The sequence below is a fragment of the Oryza glaberrima genome, chromosome 1 (assembly GCF_000147395.1).
Source record: "Oryza glaberrima chromosome 1, OglaRS2, whole genome shotgun sequence".
Classification (NCBI taxonomy): Eukaryota; Viridiplantae; Streptophyta; class Magnoliopsida; order Poales; family Poaceae; genus Oryza; species Oryza glaberrima.
This window is the reverse complement of record NC_068326.1, coordinates 17,650,320-17,672,161: the sequence shown is the minus strand read 5'-3', so window position 1 is coordinate 17,672,161 and position 21,842 is coordinate 17,650,320. Positions and strand designations below refer to the sequence as shown.

General features: G+C 40.9%; 1 protein-coding gene across 1 annotated transcript; it reads left to right on the top strand.

The window, feature by feature from the left end:
- The first annotated feature begins 233 nt into the window (after nt 1-233).
- On the top strand, nt 234-7,909 carry LOC127760044 (protoheme IX farnesyltransferase, mitochondrial). The gene is made up of 7 exons (XM_052284253.1): nt 234-587; nt 4,360-4,489; nt 5,460-5,597; nt 5,726-5,859; nt 6,867-6,992; nt 7,108-7,211; nt 7,283-7,909. The coding sequence occupies exons 1-7, from the start codon at nt 304-306 to the stop codon at nt 7,672-7,674; spliced, it is 1,308 nt and encodes a 435-aa protein (XP_052140213.1). The 5' UTR covers nt 234-303; the 3' UTR covers nt 7,675-7,909.
- Nucleotides 7,910-21,842: the final 13,933 nt, after the last annotated feature.

Sequence of the window (21,842 nt, the reverse complement as noted above, 5' to 3'; positions counted from 1 at the left end):
CACGCGGTTTGGATGAGCTTTTCTACTTGGAGCGGCTTTAGTTTGGATTTTGCAAGTGATTGTCGGTTTGGAGCGGTTTGGTGGTGATAAGTTAGGACCTTCCTCATCGATTAAGAGGGCCACACTTTAGTCTCTCCAACCAAACACCACCTAAACATTTCCAAGTGGAATTAGGCCTACAACAAGATTGGTCAACGGGCCCGGCCCATGCCATCTCCAAAAGTCCACTCCTCGCCTTCGTTTCTCCTCCCCCATTTCGTCCCTACCTGCTCCTCACCAGATCCTTCCGCCGCCGCCGCCGCCATGTGGAGGGGCGGCGCGACCGCCGCCTCCGCCGCGAGGGCTCTCCGCTCGCGCCTGATCCCCGACACGTCCCACCACCCGGCCACGGCTCTAGCTCCCATCGCATCGCCGCGCTCCTCCTCCTCCTCCTCCTCCTCGTCTGCCCCCACCATCGCCGCCGCTGTGCCCGCCGTCGCGGAGGCTACGGCGGCCGCGGCCGCTGTTTCGAGGCAAGCTGGATCCGTCTCCGACGCGCTGAGGCACTACGGGAGGTGCTACTTCGAGCTCTCCAAAGCCCGCCTAAGGTGTGCGCAGTTTGCTCCCTCTCCCATGTTTGTCGTAGTAAATTTAGTTCAAGTGGAAAAAAAACACACGCACCTTTCCAGTTGATGTTTGTGCGTTTCTTGCAAATAGCTCTGTCTTGTCTTCATTTTGTTGTCTAGGTAAAATGGAATTACTTCCTTTCTTTCATCTTTCATCAATAAGGTTACTTTCAACTCTTATAATTGAATTGGAGTATTGGGATAAATGCTATGTATATTTGGTTCTTATGGTTGTGTTCTAACTTCTAGGATGCTAAAAACTTTTTTGCGGTCTTTCATTAGAGTAGTCAAACCTTATATGACTATATGCACTGAAGTTCCGTTTATCACAAAGGAGTAGGAGCTCATTACTACTTATTGATATGTATACCATGTAAGAATTAAGACCATTTCATTTAAATTGGTATATTAAAATGTGAATCCTGACCCCTTGAGGGCTGTGCTAAATCGACCCCTTCTTTTATTGTCCTCTGCCAACATATGGTGCTCCATTAAGCAAATTAGCTTATTGTAATTCTTCTCAGGGGCGAAGCCAGGAAAAATGGTCACCGGGGTCTACTAACTAATGATACTAACAGTAGATCTATAGCTTGCAATGACCTAAGACTATGCATAAGATAGAACTAAATTAACAGTGGCATATTATGATAAAATAAAGTCTGTTGCTGTAGTGGTTACCTCTTACATGTTACAAATCTTGTCTACGGCTCCTATCCTCCATCTTGTGAAAGCCAACAACCACATCATTATTTGGAATTGAAGCTAGCATTTCCGGCTCGACGAAACATATGATACAATCATTCATAAATTGATCACCAATACGATTCCGTAGAATTTACTCCACCACAATTCTCATTATCACCATGGGGGGTATTTTTGTTTTCAAGAATCAATCCATCATAGTTTTCATGCCTATGAAATAGTTATAGAACAAGATTGATCAGGAACACAATTACACAATATAGACAACAAATGCATAAGCAGCCACTCTTAGCAAAACCACTAATTTCTTACCATCCGTTATGCTGGGAAGAAAAAGAATTATGAATATATGATTCAATCCTCCTCGTTCACGACCATCAGGCATCAGGCCATGTAACAGAAGTCTGAATAAATTGAAAAGTGCATATTTCAGAACCCTAAATTCCTAAGATTAGGTTTCAGAGATGAGAAAACAAGAATTTGGGATAGTCCCCGCAGAAAAAAAAATTGGGATAGGGTTACCTACTTACCTGATCAAACGGCAGCTCGGCTGCTCGCACTGGCCGTCGCGGCGTCACTGATCACCTAATCCTAGTTCTTGACGTCTTTGGTCTTCACCAATTCGCCCGTTCGCCGCCCGTCCGGCCATACCGGCGTCTCGCCCGCCCTTGCCTAGATGTGTGACTCGAGAAGACCTGAAGACGAGAAGTCGAGACTCCGTAATTACCAGGAAGGAATACTAGAATACGTTATCAAAATAGGGAATTTCTGGAGACTAGTGGAGTAGTGGGCTGCTAGCCTTGTGGGCTGAAATCCAAGCGTTTTCTCATTATGTGGGCTGGGCTAACCTAGCTTAGATATTAATTTGTTTGTTGTGTCATTACTGCTAATCACAAGTGGGCTTCAACTAATTAATTCTACTGGGGTCTAATACTTTTTTTGACCGGGGTCAGTGCCGGTAAAATAGAGGGGGTATAACATGCTTGTTAAAAATCGTCGGGGTCAGTAGACCCCGATGCTTTGCTGTGGCGTCGCCCCTGATTCTTCTGATTATACGATAGAACTGGATTGAAAAGGTATTGTAGAAAAAAGAAGGCAAAAGTCATGTCCGTATGTCAAGGATGCAAAACTAAATTTCATGATAAATAAGTGTGTCATTTCAATGCTAGTATTGTAAAGATGCACAACAAAATTTCATGATTACAAACGTGGCACTAGCACCTAAGCATTTCAGTTTTCTTGTCATTGTAAGAATGGTATGTTTGGCATTTATATGAGTCAGCACTTAATAGAAGAAATTTGCATGTTGGCGCCTTCATATGTTGACGTATGCGCTTGTGGTTTGTCTCTTCGAGAAAAAGAGTCACGTGTATGATAAATCGTGTTTTTTATCTTCACCATTTTTTTTTGAACTTTAGGACCTCTATCTCTATGTGCTCAAGTATGCACGAATTTGCCAGAACATCACTTGTGCTGGAGATCTGTTTTATGTCTAATCCCTAATGAGCTTTCATCAATGTTTTAAAACGCATCCATTATCAACTTAGAGGTTGGTTCACCTTGATGATTTATCAGTGTAAATCATTGGTAAAGTTTTGCTGCTTACTGCCCTCGCAGTGCTTAAATGTTCTCTATAGTAGTATAAGAAAATACCCTTGGTTCTTGTTTCTGTTTTTGGCTTCATCGCATTTTGTCTTTCAGATTTCTTTCATGTCCTGAATAGAATTTAGTCAAGTTACTCATGTCACAATTGACAAATAGCTGTAAAATATATATAGGACCCATAACCCAATTATAATGGTATGATAGTATTTCTTTCGAAACAAACCTACATGTATGATCTTTATGTATGCAACTTAAGTACTCTAGAAGATGCTGATACTCAAAATTTTAGAAGTTTTGATCATATGCTTGTTCAAAACAACAAGTATTTGTGAGCAGGGGGAGAAAAATCCAAAGTAAAGAGACGTACAACAGATTAAGCAACTAGCGTGAAAGCCTTTTTTCTGGATTGAGTGCTAAGCAACCAGACACTTGTCCATCCATTTTCTTGCTTGGAAAAAAAAAGAGAGTCAATCTGACTTTTATTGACATTCTGGATTGAGTAAAAGAAGAGGTGTATGATATAAAGGACTAGTCAAAACCATCATGATCTCTAACTCTCTATTATGTACTAAACTAATAGAGAATAAGAAACTCCTAACAGTTAGATGCTTTTTTTTTTAAGATAAAGGAATATATTATTCCAGCCTCTGCATAGGCCATGCACTCAACCATTCATCATTACAAGGATTTCCAGTTCAAAATAAATAATGCTATCAAAATTGCACGTTCATAAAATTTAAGCTTGAATGACAATGCATTAGCACAAAGCCTATTAGTAAACATCCACCCATGCTTGGAAATGTTTCCATCACCATAGTCTCCAAAATACGGCACACTCACTTCATCTGCTCCCTTGGTAACTTCTTTTGTAGTAAGGCCCAGAAGCGAGTCCAATGTGTCCCTCTGAAGATCACCTGCATATAGGATTTCATTTATGTCTTGTCCAAAACAATGCCATTCCTCGATGACCACAACGCCCAAAGCATAATTGATGCTTAATTTTCTTGTAATCTATACTGCAATATAAACATTCATACTTGTAATTGCCAAACAGTTTTCAAGGTTGCATAAGCAATAATTCTGTAAATTGCAGGCGGTAGGTGGCTAATCTCTTAGCATGCAAGAGCTTGCTGTATCAGGCTCCTATCTAACCTTCATTATGCCACTTTTTAGTTGTGCACACGACTTCTTAATCTCCCTAGATGCTGTCGAATTTGTTGTTAGAAACTCAGAACATGTAAATGGGATCAATACTGAATTCAAATATTTGAGCAATACACATTGGTTGTCAAAAGTCTTTTGAATTAGGCTTAGCCATCTGCCATTATCTCTTACCGAGAAAAACTGTGATATACTCCGTCTCTTTCTTTTGCTAGCATTAGAACTGCTTGTAAGTGGTCAGTTGTTTCTTTGTTTTGATCATATATTCTATTATTATGGTATTCAGTGCCCTTGTTGTGGCAACATCTGGGGCTGGTTATGTGCTCGGAAGTGGCAACATGGTAGACATAGCTGGACTTTGTTGCACCTGCGCTGGTACCATGATGGTTGCAGCATCTGCAAATACTCTCAACCAGGTATGTGCTTGTTTTTCGAAAGCTTTATCCATCAGTATGTTGTACTAAACCAATATTTAGAGTGAATTGCATAGTAGGCCACCTATTTTTACCTTACTTTCACTTTAGACCACCCCTAAAGCAATATTTTCACTTTGAACCACCTTTTATTGCCTTTTGATTCATCCTGGATCCTTTGTTTTTCCTCTTCCTCATCTTGACAATGCGTCAAACTCAGCCACTGTCTTGCCACCGTTGCCACCGCCTTTTGGCGGGTCTCTCTTATTCGCTACTTCCCTTCACTCTTGAGTACTTCGCCATGCAAATCTGTTTGGCAAAGCTATCAAGAATCCAAGATGCTCATGTGCAGCTGTGGGTTGATGCACGAGCTCCAGCATGGTGGCAAGCACCTGCTCTCCATGAACTCCGCATAATCTGCAGGAACAGCCAAACAGAGCCAACAATTCCTTTAAGGTTACATCAATCTTCTCGTTGTGCTGGTTCAGTTTTTCACAGGCTCACCACTGCCGATCAATTAGCAAGAGCTGGCACACATCATCTCCTCAATTCTTTGGTGTCTGATTTTCTCTGCATGAACCTGTTTATCCTTTGCTTCTCACTGACTGGTGGGTCACCAGTCCAAGCTGCAACTGTTTGGTAACAAAAACTGGTGTAAAGTGATAAGTTTTGTAAAACCTAGTGTAAACTACAATACAGGTAATAAAACTAGCCCAAAGTGAAATTTACTCCAATATTAATTATATTTATGCTTGCACATCTTTTATTCTTCATTTACTCACATTGTCATAAAAAGCGTCAGACGTTCATTTCGTTGTTTCCAAAATATTTGCATCCTATCAGGATCTGTAGCTATTAAGAGTTTAGGATGGACCTCGTTAATTATAGTTGTTTTCGTTCAGAGAAAATGAATGTTCTGTACTTGCTTTAAGCATCTGTATCTGAATACAGTTTGAAATAACTTTGTTTTTAGGTGTTTGAGATAAAGAATGACGCTAAAATGAAAAGAACCATGCGACGGCCCCTACCATCAGGGCGCATTAGTCCTGCACATGCTGCCATGTGGGCTACTAGTGTTGGAGTTGCTGGAACAGCTTTGTTGGCTTGGAAGGTTCGTACAAGATCTTCTCTATTTATCTGCACATGTTATGTGTTGTTTTAAATGTGTTTCGTTTCAGTAGTTGGTATAGTACTGTTATTACATCTGAACACCGTAAAATTTTGGCAAGGTTTCTGCAGGCTAATGGCTTGGCGGCTGGGCTCGCAGCTTCTAATCTTATTCTGTATGCATTTGTATATACACCATTGAAGCAAATACACCCTGTAAATACATGGGTTGGAGCAGTTGTTGGTGCCATACCACCACTTCTAGGGTATTCAACTTGCTGAACCATTTTGCGTTTGCTTAAATGCAGTTTGAAGTAGTAAATTTTCTATGGAGGGTTATGGTGTCATATGTTCTACTTTGCTTCCTAGTTTTACTGCTGTGTAGTGTCAGAAAATAGTTCAACAAAAGCTCTCTCCATTTCTTGAACGAGTGGCGAAATTTTGAACATAAGCAACAATGGAATATATATACCAAATAGCCTATTTGCAGTTCCACACAATGAAAATGCAAATAACAAGCCATTGTTGTTTTTTGATCCTTTGTATATTGAGATTGATTTGGGATTTCGTAACCTGGTGGAACACCACCCCTGCTATCTGAACTATATCTAATACTACTTTAAATGGAGTTCTGTAAACTACCCTTGAACTTCTTAGTATGTATAAAATTAATCGTATCTAAATGGATAGCCATATCTGAAGTCATATTAAGGTGAATATTCCCTATAGCAAAATGATAGGTAACACATTTCATGGAAAAAATATTTTTTATTTATTGTAGGTCATATTGAAATATATTTTTTATCTGTAGGAAAGCACGAGCATTCAGCTAGTTTTTATAATGTTTGGACTAATGGAGGCCTCCAGGGGCTAATGCACTGGGTATACAGTGAATGCCAGAGATACTCTAGATGAACAATTCATGTATTCTGGCTGAAATGTCATGATTGCATCAGATGTATAACTGGAACAGTCATAACTGTTCAATGTGTATGGACTAATGCTTTTAAAAAACAGAGGCATATTCGGTTCTTCTCTGCATCTATCCTTAATCAGTGATTTCTTCACACTTCATTTAGATTTTGTTAGTTTTCTAAAAACCTTTTAGTATTTGTAACAAACTAGAACGCCTGCACAAGGTGTAAAATGTCAAGCTTAGTTCCTGATGGACTTATCAGTATGTGTCAATGTCCTATCTGTTGAATGCCAATGAGGGACCTTTTTTTCCATTGCCACATGATCTCAGTCCTTAATTTCATCTTCTTCTGTACAGGTGGGCAGCAGCTTCGTCTGAACTGTCACTGAATGCTATGATTCTCCCTGCTGCATTGTACTATTGGCAAATACCACATTTTATGGCCCTTGCATACTTATGTCGGAATGATTACCTTGCTGGAGGGTAACTCTCCTATCTGAATTGATTATTAGCATACTGACTGTAGAATTTACATCAGAATGATTCAAGTGCAAAACCTGTATGTGACTTGTAGAATTGTATGTTCTTTGTGATTCAGGTACCGAATGTTTTCTTTTGCTGATCCTACTGGTAAAAGAACTGCATGGGTATCACTCAGAAATTGTCTATACATGCTGCCCTTGGGATTTTTTGCATACAACTGTAAGTACTCTTATATACTTTTGCCTCCCTTATTTTTCTGAAAAAAAATACTTATGAGACTTGCATTTTAGGGGGTCTCACATCTGAGTGGTTCAGTCTTGAAGCATCACTTCTAACTTTGGGCCTTACAATTGGAGCTCTATCATTTGTGCTGGAGCCAACCCCCAAAACTGCAAGGAGAATGTTCTATGGTAGCCTTTTGTATCTTCCTGCTTTTATGGCTGGACTTCTGTTGCATCGGCTGCCTAATGAGCAAAAGGAGCATAATGTCACTCAGACGAGTGAAATCACCGGAATTCTTTATGGTGCTGAACAGCAGGATGAAGAACGAGCTAGACAGAAGCGTGAGGACCGAAAATCTTCTCGTATTCACTCGCGCCCTCCGGTTGCCTATGCTTCTGTGGCCCCTTTTCCTTTCTTACCAGTACCTATATATGTCTCTACCCAAGGTCATGAGCTATGAAAGATATTACATGGACTAGGCTTGTGGACGCAATGTTGGTCCATATTTTTTTGGCTTCGAAAGGAAATTTTCCTGATCAAGTACTTTGTCCTTGATGTTGATATGATTCGAAAATAATGAACAAGAAATTTAGCTCTTGGGCTCACCTGACTGTAAAAATTGATGTCCATTTACATTTGATATCTTGAGTAACATGAATGCACATACTTTCAGAAATAATCTGCATATTTTCCAACTTTGTTTGCTAATGCTGCCAAATGAACCTAGCTGTGGTATATGGTCTTATTCTCTCTGTTTAGGTGATCATATGTTCATCATTGCAAACATTTTTTTTGTTGTATGTCCCTAATTACTGCATTTGCCAACCCGGTTATACATTTGAGTAGCTAGTCGGACTGTTCTCATGTGAGATTTAGAAATAGTCTATTAAAGGCCGAAGTATTTTTCATATCCATAATGAAGTTAAGTGAAGTGGAAATCAGCATAACAATTAACTCCTTCCAGCCTGAAAGAATCTAGGGCAGCTTTTATATTTGTGTTAGTTAAATTTTCGTAATTTTTTTCGAAAACACAAGAGAACTAAGTTAAATTTTCGTACTTTTTTTTTGAAAACACGAGAGAACTACGCTTATATTTCATTAAGAAAATAGAAATATTTAAGGAAAAAAAGGTCAAGGAACCCCTCCAATTTTCACACTTTTGAGCATCGGTAAATATCTACTCCCTCCGTTCCACAATATAAGGAATTTTGAGTTTTCGTTTGCAACGTTTGACCACTCGTCTTATTCAAATATTTTTTGCAAATATAAAAAACGAAAAATTATACTTAAAATATTGTAGATAATAAAGTAAGTCGCAAATAAAATAAATAATAATTTCAAAAAATTTTGAATAAGATGAGTGGTCAAACATTACAAGCAAAATTTCAAAATCCCTTATTTTATAGGACGGAGGGAGTAAATCAGAAGAGCTTGATGTCTTTGAGAGTACAATCACAGCATAGCATGTAGTGCGCACAAAATGGTTAGTTATGGAATCTTGCACGAAGTTCACTAACTTCAACTGGCACTGTTTTCTCTTCTCATAACAGGTGGAGTAGGTTTGAGCATATGAAACATGAACTGAAGTGATAATTTTGGTACAGCAATATTCAACATAGCATGTTTTACAAACTTTTCTCAAATAAGGGCTATCAACATCAACATTGGCAAGATGCAATAAAAAGGAAAAACGATAGAAAATGTTCACTGAAAACAAATTTGAGAGGGAGCTAATCTAGATATTTAGGATAGGATATGTGTGATAACAAAAAAAAAAAAGCAACTCTTGAAGCAGAACGGTAGAGTACCGTCCCTGTTTGACATAGTTTATATTTCAGATTCACAATAGATTGGAAGTCTGTATGTTAAATAATAGTGATCTAAAATTTTAAATTTCATCTAAAATAGGAATAAAATGATTTATTCAGATGTTATCAACGTAATTGTAAATCTTGATCATGGATTTTTGGAGTTAGGAATATCTGTTTAGAAAATCTTGAATCTATAGCCGTGTCAAAAAGGTAATATGTTTCAGATTGATTTTAATTTAGGCCGGAGGGAGGGAGACCAACACAAGCAAGAGCCACAAAGAAGTATAATGAACTACTATATTCTTTCGTAGTTCAAAAGATGTTTATCTGTAAGCATGTCACACTCGTCCATTGTTAGGCCGCCTGGCTCCAAGCTTTCAACCCAACGTGACACAAAAGCTGCCGAAAAAGGTATTTCCTTTTGCTTGTCACAAAAGGAGCGAGACCCACATACTCACACGATAATTCAGCTTTAGCAAACATCGCCACAAGGCTATGACTATCTCTATCCCCTCTAACCTACTCCCTCCATCCCACAATACAAGGGATTTTGAGTTTTTCTTGCAACGTTTGACCACTCGTCTTATTCAAATTTTTTTTGCAAATATAAAAAATGAAAAGTTGTGCTTAAAGTACTGTAGATAATAAAGTAAGTCACAAATAAAATATATAATAATTTCAAAAAATTTTGAATAAGACAAGTAGTCAAGCGTTGCAAACAAAAACTCAAAATCCCTTATATTATGGGACTGAGGGAGTAGTAAATTTATGACGCATCGCAGCATGCAAAAAATAGGAAGTTCTAAAGGTAAATTAATTTGTAAATTTAACAATTTTAAACCGATCTCAAGGAATATGGATTTACATTATTCCTACAAATGATAAATTCTGATATTTGAAGTAAAAAAACAAAGGTGTAAACTTTTTCTGAAGTTTAAATAGGACAAAATGTGTACCGTTTTATGGAAAATGTTCTTGAGATCAAGTAATACTCAATTGTATTGATTTAAATACACTATATTGTTAAATAGAAATATTGAGTGTTTATTTGCATTTTGAAATTCAAATATAAATATGAACATCAATTTCAAACATTTTGCTCAATTTCTTTGGGTCAAGTACTAATATTAATGTTACTAAGCCTACTATTACTCCCATCTAGTAGCATGTATGTTTAATGAGTCGATCATAAAAACCATTGATGGGGACAATCACATTCCCTCGCTTTAATTTGCTGTCTACTTTTCTAGATGAAAGACAAGTGAGATTCTCACATTAAGGTCTACTTTAAAACACATGATTGAGAAAACAGAGAATAGGAAATACATAGGATTTCGACAAAAATGCAAGTACAAAACAAAAATTATAAAAAAGAATACATGAATGATCATTTGATTGGACTGTAGAAAAAACATAGGAATCGGATGAGAGATAACTCAAAGAGAACTTTCCATGATGTTGAACCTCATACTAAAAATCCTCCAAAACATTACGGCTTAAGGCATTTATTAGGAATTTTATAGGATTCAATAGGGTTTCAATACTTTATCTCAAGGGAAAATTGCAACAACCACCTGATAAGTTACTTGATTTGACATTCCACCACACGAGTTATTTTGTTGCAAATGCCCATCCCCTACTCGTTTTTATTGCAAAAATCACCCCGGTGCATACGTGCTTTAACTGAATTAGCTTGTTATCGCTGATGTAGAGCCCCATAGACTAAGTTAGCTGAGTCAATCTTTTCCAAATTCTTGCATTAGACTTATTCTTTGTGTTTCATTGATTTCTTTATGCATTTATTGAAAGTCAGTGCAGCAACGTTTAAGTTCTCAACTACAATTCTATTTGTGAAATCTCTAAAAAAAAGTGTCAAGACTATATTTATAGAAGTATTTAATTTTGGTACATACGATATTGGCGCCTCACAATTTATAAACACATAATGATTCGGTTAAGGATGTGTGCATTGGTTAGTTTTTACAACAAACCGAGTAGAAGGATAGTATTTGCAACAAAATAATTTATGATATGAAATGTTAAATGACTCTGGATTGGTTTTTATAATTTTCCCTTGTCCCAAAGAAGGGCCCTAAAAAAATCCTATAGGATAAGAAGCGGGCTTTAAAGATGCGGCCTAACCTCCTAACTATCAGTTAAGTCCTTTCACGAGAACATGCATGCAGTTAGGCACAAGAGACATGCATTTTATAGCATGTCCCGTAGTGTAGATACATCCTAGAGAATCTGATCTTACGCAAGGACACACGAGCGATAGCGCGATTGGTAAAAATAATAGTCGACTGTAGCACATATTACTTGCAGTTGCAGTAGAGATGTGGATAGTATAGACACTACTTATGGTGCCTTAACTTATATGGAAAACAAAGAAAGGATTATGACTAGTTTGGATAATTGTCATTATAGCCTTAGCAAAAATTTGTCAATACACTAGTGGAGAAATCATCTTTCGTCGGTCGGCCGAATTCCACAATAGTCCCGGATGCAATAAAAACCGGGGCTAAAGATGATCTTTAGTCCTGGTTAAAAAGGGTAACAGGCATATTTGATCTTTAGTCCCGGTTGGTGTGGACTAACTGTCAGGGCCTGTCAGGCCCCCCCGGATAACACCAACCGGGACTAAAGATCTCAGGGATCTTTAGCCCCATTGGTAACACCAACCGGGACTGAAGTCCCACCCCTATATATATGTCTTCTTCCTCCTCCAGATGCCCGAGTAAGCTTCAAAATTTCTTCAAAAAAGAGGGGAGGTCATGCCAAAATTTCTAGTGAATTTATTTTGGTGATTACATACAAATAGGAGGTGCCTAAAAGGTTTGCAACTTCATCCTCCAATGTTTTTTTCTGTCATATTACATTTGGAGCTATGTTTTGCACACTTTTTTGTCTCCAAAATTTAGTTGTAAGTTGATGAGAGAGAAAATTTGTGTGGGGAAGAAAGAACATATAGAAATTTAGTTGATTTGCTAAAGAAGGTTTTATAAAATAGTTGAGAAGGAAAATATAGTGAAAGTTAATATTAAATAATAGAAAACAAACTAAAATGAAAATTAAAAGAAGTAAAATACATTAAAATTAGTTTAAAACTTTAGAAATAGTAAATAAGAATTGTTTGGTGTAATATTTTATGATTTTTGTATGAATAAAGATATGTCATTATTGTATGACTGTTGAAAGAGTTTGTAATTATCTTATAATTATTGTATGACTGTCATTATTGTAAGAATAATTATTTGTGTACGATTTTTTTTCGACTCATGTAGATGGATCGGCAATGGATGTGCGCTAACCGGCGGTCCAAAGAGTTTATTGACGGCGTGCACTATTTTTTGAGAGTGGCTGAAGCTAACAGACAAAGGGGTTTTATTTGTTGTCCATGCAATAAGTGTAAGAATCAGAAGGAGTATTCTGCATCAAGGACTATTCATTTTCACTTGTTTGAGTCGGGGTTCATGCCAAGCTATAATTGTTGGACATCCCACGGAGAGCAAGGTGTTGAAATGGAAGAAGATGAAGTGGAAGACGACAATATTCCGGACTTTGCTCAGTACGTTGGATTTGAAGGAAATCAAACGGGCGAGGAGGAAAGGGGTGCTGATGGTAACGACGTTGCGGATGATCTTGATCAGATGTTGCAGGACACCAAGGAGGACTGCGAAAGTGAAAAGGGGGCTCATAAATTGGACAAGATGTTAGAGGACCACAGAACGTCGTTGTACCCAGGTTGCGAGCAGGGGCACAAAAAGTTGGATACCACTCTGGAGTTCTTGCAATGGAAGGCAAAAAATGGGGTTAGTGACAAGGCATTTGGCGATTTATTGAAACTCGTCAAGAACATTCTTCCGGAGGGAAACAAATTGCCCGAGACAACGTACGAGGCTAAGAAGATAGTCTGCCCGCTAGGACTGGAAGTTCAGAAGATTCACGCATGTCCGAATGATTGTATCCTATATCGCGGTGAGGAGTACGAGAACCTAGAAGCATGCCCTGTTTGCAAAGCACTACGATACAAGATTAGACGAGACGATCCAGGAGAAGTTGACGGGCAGCTAACAAAGAAGAGAATTCCTGCTAAGGTGATGTGGTATTTCCCTATAATACCACGGCTAAGGCGTTTGTTTAGGAATAAGGGGAATGCTAGAATGATGCGATGGCACGCTGAAGAGATGCTGAGATACCCTGCCGATGGTTCGCAGTGGCGAAACATCGACAAAAAATTTAATGAATTTGGAAAGGACGCACGAAACATACGGTTTGGTTTGAGTACAGATGGCATGAATCCTTTTGGAGAGATGAGCAGTGGCCATAGCACTTGGCCCGTTACGATGTGTATCTACAACCTCCCCCCCTAGCTATGCATGAAGAGTAAGTACATAATGATGTCGATTATTATTCAAGGCCCCAAGCAACCTGGTAACGACATCGATGTGTACCTAAGACCACTGGTCGAAGATCTTAAACTGTTGTGGAAGAAGGAAGGTGTCCCCATGTGGGACGAGGACAAACAGGAGGAGTTTAACCTACGAGCGCTGCTGTTCGTAACCATCAACGATTGGCCTGCACTTAGCAACCTATCCAGACAGTCCAACAAGGGGTACAAGACTTGCACTCACTGTATGGATGAAACAGAAAGTACGTATCTTAAGCACTGTAGGAAGGTTGTATACATGGGTCATCGTCGGTTCCTTGCAGCAAACCACCCGGTACGGAAGAAAGGCAAGCACTTCGAACATAAGGCCGACCACCGTACAAAGCCTAAACATCGCAGCGGGAAAACAGTGTTTGCTATGGTTAAAGATCTTAAAGTAGTGTTCGGAAAGGGGCCTGGAAGCCAGCCTATAGAGAGCAAAGATGGTCACGCGGCGATGTGGAAAAAGAACTCTATATTTTGGGAGTTACCCTATTGGGAATTCTTGGACGTCCGCCACGCAATCGACGTGATGTACCTTACTAAGAACCTTTGCGTAAACCTTCTTGGCTTCCTAGGTGTATACGGAAAGTCGAAAGATACACTGGAAGCACGTAATGATCTGAAGCATATGGAAGAACGCGACGACCTTCACCCAGAACCAAAGGAGAAAGGAAGCCATTACTTAAGTCCAGCCAGCTACACTCTTAGTAAGGCAGAGAAGAAAATTATGTTTGAATGCTTAGAGAGCATAAAGGTACCGTCTGGATACTCCATGAATATAAAGCGAATAATAAGCACGAAGGAGAAGAAGTTCACAAACCTAAAGTCTCATGACTGTCACGTGTTGATGACACAACTGCTACTAGTTGTAATAAGAGGTATCCTTCCAGACAATGTCCGGGCAACAATAACAAAGCTATGTGTATTCCTGAACGCAATTTCGCAGAAGGTCATTGATCCGGATAGATTAGAAGTCCTTCAGAATGATGTGGTGCAATGTCTCGTCAGTTTTGAGTTGATATTTCCACCTTCATTTTTCAATATAATGATGCATCTGCTTTGTCACCTTGTCAAAGAGATCAGTATTCTCGGGCCTGTGTACCTACACAACATGTTTCCTTTCGAGAGGTACATGGGCGTTCTGTAGAAGTATGTTCATAACCGTGCTCGTCCAGAGGCAAGCATCGCCAAGGGTTATGGAACAGAGGAGGTCATCGAATTTTGTGTAGAATTTATTGAAGACCTTCGCCCAATCGGGATACCTGAATCACGCCATGAAGGGAGACTACGGGGAAAGGGAACTCTCGGAAGGAAAGCAATAATGACGGTAGACAACAATTTATTCCGTAAAGCCCATTTCACGGTTCTGCAACAATCTTCATTGGTAGCTCCTTACATCGAGGAGCACTTGGCTCTAGTTCGCGCCAGGAACATCGGTAAGTCCGATGCATGGATTACACGGCATCACATTGATACTTTCCCTGCGTGGCTACAACAACATCTCATGGGTAACGAGTCGATCAACCAACAACTTGCCTTCCTGGCGAGGGGACCGTCTGGGTCAATCGCGACATTCCAGGGATATGAGATCAATGGGTACACATTCTACACGAGAGCCCAAGACATGAAGAGCACGAACCAAAACAGCGCTGTTCGTGTCGATGCCATGGGACACGATGGAACAACTGGCACGTATTACGGTGCCATCGAGGACATATGGGAACTTGACTATGGTCCTCTCAAGGTCCCTCTGTTCCGGTGCCAATGGGTTAGGTTGACTGGTGGAGGTGTAATGATTGATGACAGTGGGATGACAACGGTTGACCTTAATAAGGTTGGATACTCGGACGAACCTTTTGTCCTTGCCAATGATGTAACGCAAGTCTTTTACGTGAAGGACATGTCTAGCAAAGGAAAGAAGGGCAGAGGGCCTGACGAGCCTAAGCGTCACGTGGTTCTCCCAGGCAAAAGAAAAATCGTCAGAGTTAAGGACAAGACTGACGAGGATTACGATCAGTTGGATGGGCAACCCCCTTTCACGGTAACGATTGACCCTAGCATCCTCCTATCAAATGAAGACACCCCTTACTCACGTAGCGATCACAAGGAGGGAACAATAGTGAGGAGAAAGTACGTACGGTCAACCGTCACCGCCGATGTATTGCCGTAATTATTGTGTACACGATGTAAACTATTTTGGATGTATTGATTATCCATATAAATCAATTGATGTATGGCATATGTTAATTACGCACAATTATTAGAGGTTTTAACAAGTTTAAATCATGTATATGCTAGTTATATGCGAAAATTACAATTTTTAAATTTTTTAAATCATGCATGTGGCATTTACATATGTTAATTAGAGTTGTTAACAATTAATTTAATATCATTCATATGCTAATTATATATGAATATTCAAATTTTTAAAAGTTTTAAATCATGCACGTGGCATTTACATATGTTAATTAGAGTTTTTAACAATTAATTTAATATCATTCATATGCTAATTATATATGACTATTCGAATTTTTAAAATTTTTAAATCATGCATGTGGCATTTACATATGTTAATTAGAGTTTTTAACAATTAATTTAATATCATTCATATGCTAATTATATATGATTATTACAATTTTTATTAATTTTAAATCATGCCGTATGTATATACATATGTTAATTAGAGTTTTTAACAATTTAATATCATTCATATGCTAAGTATATATGATTATTAGAATTTTTTATTAATTTTTAAATCATATATTTGCTTATTACGTTTTATCCACTTAATTTATTACAGACAAAAATAATTTTTCGAAGTAATTGTCATTAATTTTTGTACTTTAAATAATTTTAATGCATTATTTTCTATTTTAGAAACACATATGTAATGGAAAATAATATTCAGTGCGCTTATCAGTAGTCCCGGTTCTTAACCATAACCAGGTTTAAAAAGAATTTAGAAATAGCGGGAAAATATCTTTAGTCCACTCCCGGTTGTTCTCATCAACCGAGACTAAATATCTAGGGGTATATATATTCCCGATGCGCGCCCTCGTCTTCTCCACCAACACTTAGAAGTTTTTGCCCGATCGATCTCTCTCGGCTTCTCCTTCGCCGCCACTGCCTAGGGCATCCCCGCACCGACGCCGCCGCCGTATCTCGCCGTCGTCTCGCGCTCGTCGTCGTCGCCGCTGCCTCCGCCTCCTCCACCACCGCTGCATCTCTGGGGTGAGAGCCACCGCCGCCTCCCTCTCATCAGCTCTCTCTCTCCGATCTCGATCTCTCTCTCTCCCTCTCGGTTGCTGCTGGCCGTCTCGTTGCCAACGCCGACGCCGACGTCGTCACGACACGACGCCGTGCCACGACGCCGCGGCGGCACGACACGACGAGACGCCACGATGCCGCCGTGGCACGGCACCGACGCCGCGCCGCCACGCCGCCGCCGCGCAACGCCGCCGCCGCGCCTCGAACATGAACGTGAACGTGAACGTGAACGAGAACGTGAACGAGCGAACGAACGTGAACGAGAACGAGCGAACGAACGTGAACGAGAACGAGCGAACGAACGTGAACGTGAACGAGAACGAGAACGAGCGAACGAACGTGAATGAGAACGTGAACGAGCGAACGAACGTGAACGAGAATTGAACGTGAAAGAACGAACGAACGTGAATGAACGAGCGTGAACAAACGTCAACGAACGTGAACGTGAACGAACGTGAACTAACGAACGTGAACGTGAAATGCAATGTAGGCAGGTGAATGAACGTGAACGAACGAACGTAGGTGAATGAAACGTGACCTTAACGAGAACGCGAACGTGAACGATCGTGAACGAAACGTGAACGTCAAATGCAATATATGTTACTTCGCGTTTATCCTAATACATCTTTTTGTATCTTGCAGAAAAGACGTTGTCGGAGTCGTCCCTCAAGGTGGAGTGGTAGCTAGCCCTCGAAGGAATTCGCGCAGGCAAGTGACGTAATTATATATATGATTGTTATATTTGTAATGCAATTAAGACTATTAGATTTAATATACGACACTTAGACTTAGTTTTAATATAAGATTATTATAGTTTTAATACAAGATTATTAGATTTGTAACTAGACTTAGCATATAAGATTGTGTAGGGTTCTAATATACGACAGTTACACTTAGCATATATGACTATTTGAGTTTTAATATAAGATTATTTGAGTTTTAATATAAGATTATTAGATTTGTAATTAGACTTAGAATATAATTTATTGACTAGCTAGGGTCCTATAATATACGTCACCTAGACTTAGCATATATCATTATTTGAGTTTTAGTATAAGATTATTAGATTTGTAATTAGACTTAGCATATAAGATTGTGTAGGGTTCTAATATACGACAGTTACACTTAGCATACATGACTATTTGAGTTTTAGTATAAGATTATTTGAGTTTTAATATAAGATTATTAGATTTATAATTAGACTTAGCATATAATTTATTGACTAGCTATGGTCCTATAATATACGTCACCTGGACTTAGCATATATCACTATTTGAGTTTTAGTATAAGATTATCACTTAGCATATACGTCACCTAGACTTAGCATATGATTGTTAGCACATATAAGATTGTTAAAACATAAATGTCTCATGACTTAGCAGCTGTTTCCTGTATGAACAGATGGCTGATCGCGATGAGGAACAAATATTGTACGATACAATCGCGGAGGGAAGCAGCCAGTACTGGAACGAAGAAGAGGGGAACGAGGATCCAAACCAGTATTTGAACGAGGAAGGAAACGTGGAGAGGGATGCGGAGGGGAACCAGGAGGGGCACATGGAAAGGGATGTGGAGGGGAACCAGGAGGAGGAGGCTAGTGGAAGTCAACCCTCCGCTGGACAGAAGAGGGCACGCGGACAACGAGGTGCCACGAAGAAGCTTGAGGGTCGGCACATCATAACGGAAGTGGACGAAGACGGCCGACCTAGTGCCCCGGCAGAAGCCGCCAAGAACTATGTACGTCACAGCGGTTGGGTTGTGCGGGATAACGTGCCTGTCAGTACGGTGTACTGGCGTAGAACAAGGGCACGCGGAGATCATGAGAGCTTTGTCCCAGATTCGGAGAAAGAGATGCTGTGGACCACAAAGCTCGAGATATTCACCCTTCCCGCGGGTACAGAGGACAAAGTGAAAAGGTGGACTCTGAAGAAAATGACAGAACAGTTTCAGAGCTTCAAGGGAGATCTATACCAGAAATATATCCTGAAGGGGCAGACACCGAACTTCGACACATTCCCAAAGCTAAGGGATCACTGGGACGAGTTCGTTGCATATAAGACAGGTGAACAAGGGCAGGCGATGATGGAAAGAAACAAAGAAAATGCCGCCAAGAAGAAGTACCATCACCACTTGGGGTCAGGCGGCTATAGCGTCGCGATGCCGAAGTGGGAGGAGATGGAGGCTAGCTTGCTTGAGAGGGGTATCGAACTGGCCACCGCTAATTGGCCGGAACGATCGAAGTTCTGGTACTATGCTCACGGTGAAACGCTCAACCCAGCTAGTGGCTCCCTGGTCTTCAGCGATCAGATACGCGAGGCTACGCGTCGACTAACAGACGCAGTGGAAGCCTCTTCTCAGGGCACGTTCCGACCGGATAGAGAGAAGGACGAGCTGTCACTCGCCCTGCAGACTCCAGAGCATCCAGGACGAACACGAGGGAAAGGGGTGATTCCTTGGAAGATTGGGTTCAAGGAGGACATCCACACGTACAGAAGTCGGATGAGGAGCAAGAGAGATACCGAGGCGAAGATTGCAGATCTAGAGTTCAGGGTATCGAGCTACGAGCTCAGCATGCAACAGGAGGTGGCAAGGAAGGTTGATGAACGCATGGCCACACATCAGTCCCATGATCCCCAGCCGACCATTCCTCCTGCAATGGTGAGCCCGTCAGGAAACCGTAGCAGCTGCGCCTCAACGGGGCAGGTAGGATAATAGAGCATGGACGCCATGCAAACCCAGGACGAAACCACCTGCCCCGTTGATGACATCACTCAGCGGACACCATGTGAGCTGCATATTCCCTTCAAGAACCTATCAATAAAGGGGTAAGCTCGTAGTTTATAGATTTTAGATTTGGCCATTCCGCTAGTTGCTGCTTATATATGTTGATTACTAATAAATAACCTCTCACCACACGAAGGTGGCGTCGGGCATGGCCATCCCAACGGACCCTTCAGATACTTACCACTGCAGGCCGATTCCAGCAGGATACTCCAAGGTCGAAGTTGAGTTAGTCGAAGGCGCGTACGAGGACCTCGAGCTGGATTACCCTGGAGGAGACGGTGAGCCGCATCTACGAGACACAAGCCATGCCATTATTCTATGGCGCAAGCGGTACATCATCCTCCCTGGGCGACAAGTGGCGTCTCGTGCACCATCTCCTCCGGCTCCGCCATCTCCTCCTCAGGCTCCTGCACCGTCTCCTCCTCATGCTCCAGCACCGTCTCCTCCTCAGGCTCCTGCACCGACTCCTCCTCAGGCTCCTGCATCGAATCCTCCTCAGGCTCCTGCACCGACTCCTCCTCAGGCTCCTGCACCGACTCCTCCTCAGGCTCCTACACCGACTCCTCCGCAAGCTCCTCTTCCGGCACCTTCCAAGTCAAGGGCCCCCCAAGCTCCACCGCCTGCCCCCACAAGGGCAACAAAGAAGGCGAAAGTTGACGCCGCCAAGAACAAGGACCCGGGGTACGATTGCACGCAAGAGGAGCTTGACGCTTACGTGGCATCAGAAGTCAAGAGACAATTCAAGCCTCGAAGTCCAGAAAAGAAGATTCCTATAGACCCGAGTGTCAGGAACTTCTTCAGGGGTATGTCTGCACCTGCCAAGGAGGCCATAAAGCATCTTCTGGAAAGTCCAAACCAGTCCCTCAGCTTGGAGAGCAACCAAACCAGGAGATCGAGCCGTTGGTGACCGGTGAAGATTTTGGAATACAAGAATTTATTAATGACACCGGGCTAACTACGGATCAATTGCTAAGAGACGCACCAATCGAAAAGGCGGAAGTGAAATACATGTACGAACTCGGTAAACCGCTTGTCAAGCCTGAGCTGCTGCAGTCCCTACCCACACAAATGTACAAGTTCCATCAGCTGTACATGGAGATGAGCGCTACCGGTAAAGAGATGATCGGAGCGAGGATCAGGGACACGGACTTCTTGCAAGGAGATGACATTCTCTGGATCAATTTCAAGGGAATCTACGAACTATACCAGCTGGACGCCCTCGATGTCTCTATTATGAGTTGCTAGATTTTGTAAGTATATCGTTCAGTTAGATTTCTTACTACGTCTCCTTTAACTAATTAGGTCCTTGTATATAAGTAGACTATATATAATATATACTCCCTTTTATCGTTGTAGAATGGAGATTCAAAGGGCCCGACGGCGGGGGGTTTTCGATACTGGATTCATCGACCCTCAGAAAGTAAACGTCGCAATGCTCGACCAATATCCGCAAGCCACAGAGGACAATCTCGTCCATCTCCTGAAGACGCAGCATTACAAGATGTTCATACTGTTGCCGTACAACACATAGTTAGTTTAATTTTACCGTCTTCCTATACCAAATTTCATTCCCATACGAACATGCTAAGTGTTTCATATGTAATGCATCCCACGCACATTGCAGATTCCACTGGGTGCTTTTATTCTTCGACCTGGAGGCCTGCACCGTCAACGTATATGACTCAATGGATAAAAAAGAGTCTACGTTTGACAAGGTTTTTGAACTTATAGACAGGTACTGTCATAAGTTCCTATGTGTTAATTAAGAATCTTGTTATAGTTAATTGCTACTACGAATCATAGCTTTAAACTCCATGTAGGGCTTGGTATAGGTTCCGTCTTTTGGTCCGCGACAAATGGAGAGAAAGACTTAGGCGGAAGTTCAAATTTCCTGTGAGTACACATGCTCTACATTTATATTTCTCCGATTCAAATACATAGAAGTGTATATTAATTAGATTTCTCGTCGTTTGTCATTTATTTATAGTGCGCAAAGCAAAAGCAGGGAACTAACTTGTGCGGCTACTACGTGTGCGAGTATTGCCACTGCCTTGCAGACCAAATCATCACCACAAGAGAGCTCGATGTATGTACAAATAAATTCAAAATTTCATTACGTATCGATTTGTTGTTTAATTATTAATCAGTTCATACATTCATATAGTTTATTCGCATGAGGGATAACCTGATCACACACAAGGAATTTATCGCGGCGGTTCAAGAACAACTCATGGGATTCATCAATGAACAAATCCTTGATCCCAAGGGTGAATTCTACTACGACGGAAACACAATTCATAGGTCCTTAGCTTCTGAGCTAGCGACTACTACTAC

Bases quoted from the DNA above. Each gene is read 5' to 3' on its own strand.
- LOC127760044 (XM_052284253.1), top strand. From the start codon at position 304: ATGTGGAGGGGCGGCGCGACCGCCGCCTCCGCCGCGAGGGCTCTCCGC. The intron at 588-4,359 runs GTGTGCGCAGTT...TATGGTATTCAG, and splicing joins CTCTCCAAAGCCCGCCTAAG to TGCCCTTGTTGTGGCAACAT. The intron at 4,490-5,459 runs GTATGTGCTTGT...CTTTGTTTTTAG, and splicing joins CTGCAAATACTCTCAACCAG to GTGTTTGAGATAAAGAATGA.